Here is a 9,455-nt window from a genome sequence, read left to right as displayed (position 1 = left end):
TTGGGAATGGAGACAGTAATGTAGAAATGACCCTTTAGATTACTCTTAGGGAGTCAGTTCTGATCTGTGGAACACCTGCCTTTGCTCAATCCAGAGAGTCTAAAAAGAAGTGAGAGGAGACAGGATCCTATCCCTACTCGGGGGAGCTAAGTAAACCTATCAAATACAATGGGGATGAAATCTTGTATTTAAACAACCAGCTGTGCATGGTGGCGCCTGGCCTTAAATACCAGCTCTTGGGAGGCAGAGGCAAGTCGATATCTGGGAGTTAGAGGCAAGCCTGGTCTACATCGTGAGTTCTAGGCCAGCTGAGGCTACAAGGAGGGGAAAAAAACTAATACTACTACTAATAATACAATATAATAAAACTGGCAGAGAGGGGAAAGACAGACTGGCTCGTAGGCAAAATGAAGTGTGTGGGAAGAGGCATGACCAAGGGCAATCAAAAGCTAAACGGTTATTGGATGCCTTTCTTTTGCCGTCCGCCCCTAGCACCGCCCGTCCATGGGCGGGTCTTTCCTGTCTTCGGAACCAGAAGCCCGTCTCTGGAGCTGAGCACTCTGATTGGTTGCCTTCAGCGGCCGCGCTCCCTGAGAGTCGTCCTCTGTGCATAGTCCTCGTTCCCCGCGCTTCATCCGAGAGAGGCTGCGTCCGTGTCGCATTCGTGACGTTGGCGTGGTCGCGTGCCCGACGTCGTCTCGAGACGCCTTCAGAGGCGGCGTGAGCTCCGGCGCCCGGAGGTTCCCCGCGATGCTGCGGTTGTTCCCGGTTCTGTCGCGGGCCTGGCTTCGCCCCTCTGGCAGTCGGGTGAGGTGGAGGGCAGAGGTCAGGGTCAGAGGTCAAAGGCTGGGGACTTCCGGGAACACCTCTCACACCCTGTCATGGTTTTCTAGGCCCTGAACTCACAGGCAGAAGACAGGGCTGGGCGTGCGCTGATCTCCGAGCCAGGGGAGAGAGCGGGTGAGACAGCCGGGGTCACACCGTTGGAGGAACACAACCGAAAACTGGCCTTTGACCCTGATCCTTGACCACCCTATCCCTCCTCTCCCCTAGGTCCCCAGGATCCAGTGTTGCGTAAGTGCGAGTTCCCGATCCCCGTGCACCGGCGCTCAGTGCAGGCCTGGGTCGAGTCCCTGCGGGGCTTTGAACAGGAGCGTGTGGGCCTGGCCGAGCTGCACCCTGATGTATTCGCCACTGCGCCCCGGTGAGTGCGGGCGAAGAAGCTTGTCTCAGTTTACCCATCTGACACAGGGGGATCATTTTCCCTGCCGCTCGGGGGGATGAAGGACACAGCCCGGGAGGCCTCTGGACTGTTAAAATACCTTCTTGTTGTCTTATCCTTGGGTTCCCACACTGTTAAACCTCAGGAATCTGAGTCATGATTTCCATACCTTAATTTGGCAAACAGGAAGTTCTTTAGAAAACGTTCATTATTGGTGTTGGAGATGTGTCTCAGCTGATAGCATGCCGAAAGCCCTGGGTTCAAACAAACCAGGCATGGTGGCGTATACCTGTCATCCTCAGCTACATAGTGAGTTCCAAGCCATCCTGGGCTTCATGACATCTCAAGAAAAAAAGGGCTGCAGAGATGGCTCAGTGGCTAAGAGCACTGGCTGCTCATGCTGAGGACCTAGGTTTGGTTTTCAGTACCCATATGGTGAGTGTCTTTAACTCCAGTTGCAGGGGATCTGATGCCCTCTTCTGGCCTTCGAGGGCACTGCATGACAAACGTGCACATGCAAGGAATAACAGCCATAATATAAAAATAACCAGACAAGGCCGGGCGTGGTGACTCACGCCTTTAATCATAGCACTGGAGAGCCATAGGCAGGCAGATCTCTGTGAGTTCAACGCCAGCCTGGTCTACATAAGTGAGTTCCAGGACACCTGGGGCTCCAGGGAGACCCTGTCTCAAAAAGACCAAAAAAAAAAAAGCCAGGCATGATGGTGCACACTATTTTTTTTAATTTTACTTATTTTTATTTTATGTGTATTTGTGTATTGCCTGCATGTAGGTAAGTGCAACCATGTCCTGCAATGCCCGTGGAGGACAAAAGAAGCTGTCTGATCCCCTGGAACTGGAGTTGTTAGCTGGAACTGGAGTTGTTACGGACAGTTGTTAGCTGCCATGTGGGTGCTGGGATTTAAATGTGGGTCTTCTGCAAGAACAGTCAGTGTTCTTAACCACTGAGCCATCTCTCCAGCCCCGATGGTGCACACTTTTAACAGGAGGCAGAGGCAGGTTAAATTCTGTGAGATTGGGACCAGCCTGGTCTATATAGTGTGTTCTAAGCCAGCTGTGGCTACAGGGAGACCCTATCTCAAAAAATGACCAAAAATAAATGAATAAATAACTTAATAATAAGAAAAAGAAGCCGGGTGTGGTGGAACGTGTTTAATCCTAGCACTCAGGAGGCAGAGAAATCTCTGAGATTGAGGCCAGCCTTGTCTACATAGTGAGCTCCAGGTCAGCTGGGACGACAGGGAGACCCTGTCTCAAAAACAAAAAACAGAAAGACAGATGAGACTGGTTCAAATTATATATGTGTGTGGAGGTCAGAGGACAACCTCAGGTATCAATCTTGCTTTCTTCCTTGTCTAGGACAGCATCTCTGGTTTGCTCCTGTTTATCACAGGCTAGCCCCAGATTCTAGGGACCCTCCAGTCTCTGCCTCCATGTCCCTGTAGGAGTGCTGGGATTACATCTGTGCCCTATCACTTCCAGCTTTACCAGCTTTACGTGGGTTCTTGGGTCTTCACACTTGTGTGGTAGGCACTTTACCCACTAAGTGCCCTCCTTTAGTTCTCTCTCTCTCTCTCTCTCTCTCTCTCTCTCTCTCTCTCTCTCTCTATATATAAAATATCTATATAAAATCTTTTTGAGACATGGTCTCCCTGTAGCCCCAGCTGACCTGGAACTCATTATGTAGGCCTGGCTATATTTGAACTCACAGATACCCACCTGCCTCTGCCTCCCAAATGGTGGGATTAAAGGTATGTATGCATCACCACGCCTAGCTGGCCCTCTATATTATATTTAACTTTCAGTATGTACAGTTTGTCATTTGAACATGTGGCACTTTAGTTTGAGGCGCATGGTAGCCACATGCCACTTATGCCTGCTGAATGGGTACATAAGGAGTCAGACCTGGTTCATCATGGAGTTGGCAAGAAGTTACAGTGGTGGGAAAGAAGCAGGGTGTGGTGAGGAGAGAAGGTAGGGGCAGTCTAACCTCATCATTCCCACTTGGGTATTTAGAGTTGGTACATATAGGCTGTGAAGTAACCAAGATGGCAGCATTCCAACCACAGGGAGGGGCAGTGCAAAAGGCCCTGAGGTCAGGTCATATGTGGTGGCACACACCATTGATCTCAGCACTTAGGTGGCAGAGGCAGGTGGATCTGTGTAAGATTGAGGCCAGTCTGTCTACATAGCAAATTCCAGGCCAGCTGGGGCTATAGGGAGACCCTGTCTTGTGAAGAGGGGTCAGAGGAGCATTCCATACTTCTGTCTCACTGGATAGCACAGCTAGCCTTTGAACTCTCCATTCTCCTGCTTCAGCCTTCCCAGTGCTAGGAGCTTAGTAAAGCCACCAAGCCTAGCTTGAGTGGAGGTGGTATCAGCTGTGGTCCAGGAAGGGCAGATGACATGGAGTCCTGAAGATTGAAAGGAAAAGCCAGGCTTCCTTTGTCAGCATGTGGGAGTTTCATTCAGGGTGTCCCTCTCATATCTCCCTTTCCCTTCCCAGGCTGGATATCCTGTACCAGGTTGCCATCTGGCAGAAGAACTACAAGAGAATCGTGAGTATCCTGAGCAGAGTATGAGGCTTCCCACAGGGCTCAGGGCCAGTGGCAGAGGAGGTCCTGGCTGTGCTTTCTGGAGCCTGCCCAGCTGAGGCTTCAACTACTATTTGGAAGAAGATCAATTCTCATGCCGTTTCACAGCACCCACAATTGTTAGGGAAGACAGGACCTGCCAGGTTCTAATGGGAGACATGGACATGAATAAGTAGTTAAGCCCAGGTGTGCATCATTAGGAGTAGTTGCTCCAGAGATAGGGTCATAAGGGATGTGTGCTGGATACTAATCCCAGGGCCACAGATTACAAAGGTGCTCTACCACTGAGCCATACTCCCAGCCCCCTCACTGGGCGGATTCTAGGCAAGGGCCCTATCCCTGAGCCCTAAGAGATATTATCTGAGGTCTGCCCATATGTCTGGGCCAACTAGAAGACAAGAGCAGTGGACTAAGGTGGTCAGCAGGGACAGGTCTGTGAGGGCTCTATGTAGTGATATGCTGTCCCATCCTGGAATCCACATCTCTCATCCCTGTGGCAGTTCCGTGCCCTCTGTCCTGTCCCCCGATTGGGCATCTTCACTCCATCTACCTGACCCTCACCCTCTTTGCACCCACAGAGCTATGCAAAGACTAAGACCAGGGCTGAGGTGAGTGGCAGTGGCCGTAAGCCCTGGCAACAGAAAGGCAGCGGGCGAGCCCGGCACGGCAGCATCCGCTCCCCAATCTGGCGGGGAGGTGAGTTGGGCTGGTGGGGCTGGGGCTCCAGGTGACCTTTCCTGCAGGTGCCCATGACTGCCATCAGAGTGGACACCAGAGTCTACAGCTCATCATCCCCCTGGGGCAGGTGGTATAGCATGTAGGCACCTTGACCACCCTGTGCATGTCGGGGACAGAGCTTAGAGCTGACCACTCTCCACTTCTGCTCACAATTCTGTGTTTATGTGTACACATGTGCATATAAAAGTATGTGTAGAGGCCAGAGAGGTGGGAGTTGGGGGTCTTCCTCTTTTTTTTTTTTTTTTTTTTTTTTTGAGGTAGGGTCTCCTTGTAGTCCCAGTTGGCCTGAAACTATGTAGTCCAGGCTGGCCTTGAACTCATAGAGATCACCTGCCTCTGCTTCTGCCTCCCCAGTGCTGGGATTAAAGGTGTGTGCCACCATGCCCGGCCCCTCTTATTATTTTTTAACCTGTTTGTATGTGCACATGTGGAGGACAGAGGTCAGTTGGGCATCTTCCTCTATTGCTCCCCACCTTGCATTTTTGTATTTTTGGGGGGCTGGGGAAAGTTGAGATGGGGTTTCAAATGCAGCCATAGGTGGCCTGGAACTAGCTATGTAGACCAGGCTGGTCTGTGAAGTTACAGAGATTTCCCTGCCTCTGTCTCCCTGATGCTGAGATTAAACTTGTGTACTACCACGTCTGGTTTTGAGGCAGATCTTACTATGTAGCCCAGACTGGTATTTGCCATTTGCTGGAGTTACAGGCATGCACCTATGCCTGGCCATAGCTCCCCTCCTATCCCATGGCCTACCAGCTCTGCCAGCACAGGTGTGCCGTATCTCTTCCCAGCCACCACACTGGCCTGATGCCAGATGCCAGGCTGTTTTCTGACCCCCAAGCCAGGCAGTGGCCGGTACTTGCTCACACAGCTCTGTCCTCACAGGAGGTGTCGCCCATGGCCCTCGGGGCCCCACGAGTTATTACTACATGTTGCCCATGAAAGTGCGTGCACTGGGCCTCAAGGTGGCCTTGACCGTCAAGCTGATGCAGGTAGGGGGCAGTGCCATAGGAGGGAGCCTGGAAGACCAACCAGGGGCTTGGTGACCTCTGTACCCAGGACTCAGGGCTGGTTCCTCCCCACAGGATGACCTACACATCGTAGACTCCCTGGACCTGCCTACTGCAGATCCCCAGTACCTGACAGAGCTGGCGCTGTACCGGCACTGGGGTAGCTCCGTGCTCTTTGTAGACTTGTGAGAGCTCAGGGCAGGGCAGGATGGAGGGGGAAGAGGCCCGATGCCTATGTGCCACAGGACTCACCGCCTGGCTTCCATCTGTTCCAGGACACATGGGGAGACACCCAATAATGTGGTGGAGGCCATCTCCCGGCTCAAGAGCTTCAACCTCATCCCTGCAGTGGGTGAGTCACAGCCCTGCCTGGCCCCATCCCAGAGCCCACATTCAGCAGGCTCACACCTGCACCTGTCATCAGGTGGATCAATGGTGAATTGAGAAGCAACCCTCATTGTTCCATTGAGAGGTTTCTTTAGTTGAGCTGGAGATGGCACCCATGGCCTTGCACACGCTAGACAGGGGCAGGCTGCAGTTCCACCCAGTGATGACACTCCCCACATACCCAACGGAGGGCGGCCCTTAGCACCTGGGTGATGGCCCATCCATCCCTCCTCATCTTTAGTCTTCAGTGGCTCCTACCTTCCCCTGCAAGCTCCTGTCCTGCTACTCTCCTCCTTCCCTTCCCCTCTCGCTGTGTCCACCTGGCTCTGGTCTCCCAGTGGTACACTGCTTATCCATTCATTGAGTCCTCCCCACTGATCTGTGGCTTGGGGTCCCAGTCAAATACAGGGAAGAGCCTGGAGATCCAAAGGCAGCTGAGGTGGGATATGAAGTGGGGTGGTGTACTTCAGGGGAGGACTAAGGCTGGGGCTTCAGATGGGAGTAGGCTTGGGCAAAGCCACTGGGCAGCCACATCCTGACCATGCCCTCCCTCTCCAGGCCTGAATGTGTACAGCATGCTGAAACACCAGACACTGGTTGTCACTCTACCCACTGTGGCCTTCCTGGAGGAGAGGCTTCTGTGGCAGGATTCCCGCTACACACCGCTCTTCCCTTTCCGCCTGCCCTACAGTGATGTCCCCTGACCCTGCCATGCTCACCAGGGCCCTGATGCCCACTTTCCTGCCCCCCTGGAAGCTGGCCTGCGTACCTGCCACCCTGAGAAAAAGCTGCTTCCGGGTACCACTTCGAAGCTGTCCAAACTGTCTGCAGGAAACAGACCTCAACCCTGTAGGGCCAGAGATAGGATGAGTACCTCCTGGGTCTTGTCACCTTGAAAAGAAAACTTATTTTTCACAGCAAGAGTTAGAAGTGGACAGCCACTTTTCACATCTGGAATCTCATGGCCCTTAGGCTCCTATCTGGTCCTGGGCATTTCAGGAACCCCTCTTCCAGGACTGGTAGCCTCAGGGCTATGGATAGAAATTGCCAGCAGGGTCTTACCCCGAGGAAGATGATGGAGCCTGCAGAGGTCCTGAGTCCCCCTGCAGATGCCTTCCATTCACATAAGCCAGTGTGTCTTGGGAAAAAAGAATGAATAAACCTGTTTAAAGACACCATGCCCATATGCCTAGGTTTTAAAAGTGTTTTTGTGGTATTCGGGATATAACCCGCATACAAGGCAAGGGCTTGAGCTACACCCCAGGGATTCTAGATAGTGGGGTGTTTTTGGTCTTTTTGAGTCAGGGTCTCCCTGTAGCCCCAGCTGGTCTGGAACTCAAAGAGATTGCTCCCCCGACCCCCTCCCAGTGCTGAGATTAAAGGCGTGCACTGCCATGCCTGGCTCTAGACAGTGTTGTGTTTTGTTTTTGAGGAGAGCAAACACTTAGAAAAGTCTCAGAGAGTGTGCAGGCTTGCAGGGAGTAATACCCAGCTCTGTCTCTTACAGTTAGCAAAACAGGAAGCAAACTGGCCAAAACTCTGTGAAGGTGCCTACAACCATTCCAGCAGTCACACCCCAGCTGCTAGGCTGCCTCTGGCTAAAATACCCCTGTAATGTACAGGGATTGCCCTGAGATCACAGTGACTAGACAAGTCACTGAAGCCCATGGGGAGCATGGTGCTCTAATCCAGTGCCCCAGAGACTGGGAGGCTGGAGTATTTTAGTTAAAGGATAGCCTGGGCTACAAAGTGAGCTGTTAAAACAAGGCAGGTGGCATGGTGGTACACACCTTTAGTCCCAGTACTTGGGAGGTAATAAACCTTAATAAAGCAACCTTAGGTCTGTTCAAAAACAAGCACACCACAGAACAAGCCATTGGAACAAATTATAAAAATTGTGCCGAGGCTAGACCAATGTTAGGTGAGACTGTTACTGATACCTTAGTTGTGCCCCTTGTGCTACTAATGGGCACTGAGGCCTGGAAAGAGTCCTGGCTCTCCTGACCATCCCCTGCCTAGCAGGGACAGTTCTGCACTTCCACCTACCTCAGAACTTTCATGAAACCTAGAGACAAATCACTACCCCCACTATTTTCAAGAAAACGAATCAGAACCCTTTTCTCCATACTTAAGATCCTTCAGAGAGCTCCAGGAGGGGAAGGGCAGCCAAAGAAAGCCAGACTGTGTCTAGAATGTTCTTTCAAGTTACTAAGATGGAGCCAGGTGTGGAAGTGCAGGCACTTGGGAAATAGAGGCAGGAAGATCAGGAGTTCAAGATCATCCTCTGCTATGTAGATTGAGGTTAGCCTGGGCTAGGTGATGCATAGACAGCCACGCTTTGCAAGTAGGATCGCGGCTGCAAATGGGTTCCGGCCACGCGGGGGCGCTCGTTGCTCACGCACATGGAACAGGGGACCAAAAGTTCCCCTGTGGAGACACACCATCCCCAGAATAGTACGTGCAGAGGATTTCCCCAGACCCTGTGTGCAGCAGGGGTCTCCCCTCAGGTCACTCTGTGGCTTTGCCCAGGCTGTTCCGGGGCGGGGACTGAATGTTTCCCCCTTCTACAGTGCCCCCAAGATTAAAAGATCCCCGTGGAAATTCCTTAGGAATGCCCAGGTCGCGGGTGTGCACGTGGAGTGCCTGCAATCCCGACCTGGGAAGAAAAGCACTCGCATCCCGGGACCTCTCCCTTCCTCTGCTGCTGCAGGACCTCCTGGCCCCAGCAGGTCTCCATGGCAACGGCAAAACGCATCCCACAACAGGAAGTCTTAGTTGGTCCTGGGGCCAGGGATGCACCAGTATCCGCGCCCCCAACCCCCACATCCAGTTTGGGGGACCAAAGTGGGGAAGAACGGGATTTGAGATTTCTCCTTACCCTACTCCAGATCACCCCTAGAGGTTGCCTCAGTTTCCCTTCAGAAAGCAAAGGTTCCAATAACCAGGCATGGTGGTGCATGCCTGCAATCTCAACACTCAGGAGGTGGAGGCAGGAGCATCAGGAGTTCAAAGCCATCCTCGACTACAAGCAGAGGCCAGCCAGAGCTACATCAGACCCTGTCTCAAGAAATGAGAGGAAGAGAAGGAGGGAGGGAGACACAGAGACAGAGAGATGGAGATAAAGCGTTCAAGGTCTGACTGGGCTGTATGCGAATGTATTAAGAAAGGAGAGAGACTGAGCTGGGGAGATAGCTCAACAGTTAGAACAGTTGCTGTTCTTCCAGGTTCGATTCCCAGCACCCACATGGCTGCTAACACCCGTCTGTAACTGGTTCAGGGGCATGGGAAACCCTCTTCTGCCCTCTATGGGCCACTGCACACATGTGCACTTAACATACATGCAGGCAAAACAGTCATACACATAAAATAAAAATAAATCTTTTTTTAAAAAAGGAGAAGGGGCTGGAGAGATGGCTCGGAGGTTAAGAACACTGGTTGTTCTTGCAGAAGACCTGGGTTTGAATCCCAGTACCCACATGGCAG

General features: G+C 52.3%; 1 protein-coding gene across 2 annotated transcripts; it reads left to right on the top strand.

The window, feature by feature from the left end:
* The first annotated feature begins 605 nt into the window (after positions 1-605).
* On the top strand, positions 606-7,158 carry Mrpl4 (mitochondrial ribosomal protein L4). Of its 2 annotated transcripts, none has more exons than XM_008850063.3 (9): positions 606-807; positions 894-960; positions 1,054-1,204; positions 3,750-3,801; positions 4,416-4,533; positions 5,461-5,567; positions 5,661-5,745; positions 5,861-5,937; positions 6,531-6,721. In XM_008850063.3, exons 1-9 carry the CDS (start codon positions 751-753, stop codon positions 6,534-6,536), a joined length of 720 nt encoding a protein of 239 aa, XP_008848285.1. In that variant the 5' UTR covers positions 606-750; the 3' UTR covers positions 6,537-6,721. The 2 variants fall into 2 exon arrangements, with proteins under 2 accessions (XP_008848285.1, XP_008848283.1); XM_008850061.3 differs by having other exon boundaries at positions 613-807; positions 5,661-5,770; positions 6,531-7,158.
* The last annotated feature ends 2,297 nt before the right edge of the window (positions 7,159-9,455 follow it).

This window comes from Nannospalax galili, unplaced genomic scaffold (assembly GCF_000622305.1).
Source record: "Nannospalax galili isolate Female #2095 unplaced genomic scaffold, S.galili_v1.0 scaffold1685, whole genome shotgun sequence".
Lineage (NCBI taxonomy): Eukaryota > Metazoa > Chordata > Mammalia > Rodentia > Spalacidae > Nannospalax > Nannospalax galili.
This window is presented reverse-complemented; position numbering and strand designations above follow the sequence as displayed.

Excerpts from the sequence above, each read along its gene's own strand:
- Mrpl4 (XM_008850061.3), top strand. The coding sequence starts at position 751 with ATGCTGCGGTTGTTCCCGGTTCTGTCGCGGGCCTGGCTTCGCCCCTCT. Across the intron at positions 3,802-4,415 it reads AGAAGAACTACAAGAGAATC|AGCTATGCAAAGACTAAGAC; the intron begins GTGAGTATCCTG and ends TTGCACCCACAG. Across the intron at positions 5,568-5,660 it reads TGACCGTCAAGCTGATGCAG|GATGACCTACACATCGTAGA; the intron begins GTAGGGGGCAGT and ends TCCTCCCCACAG.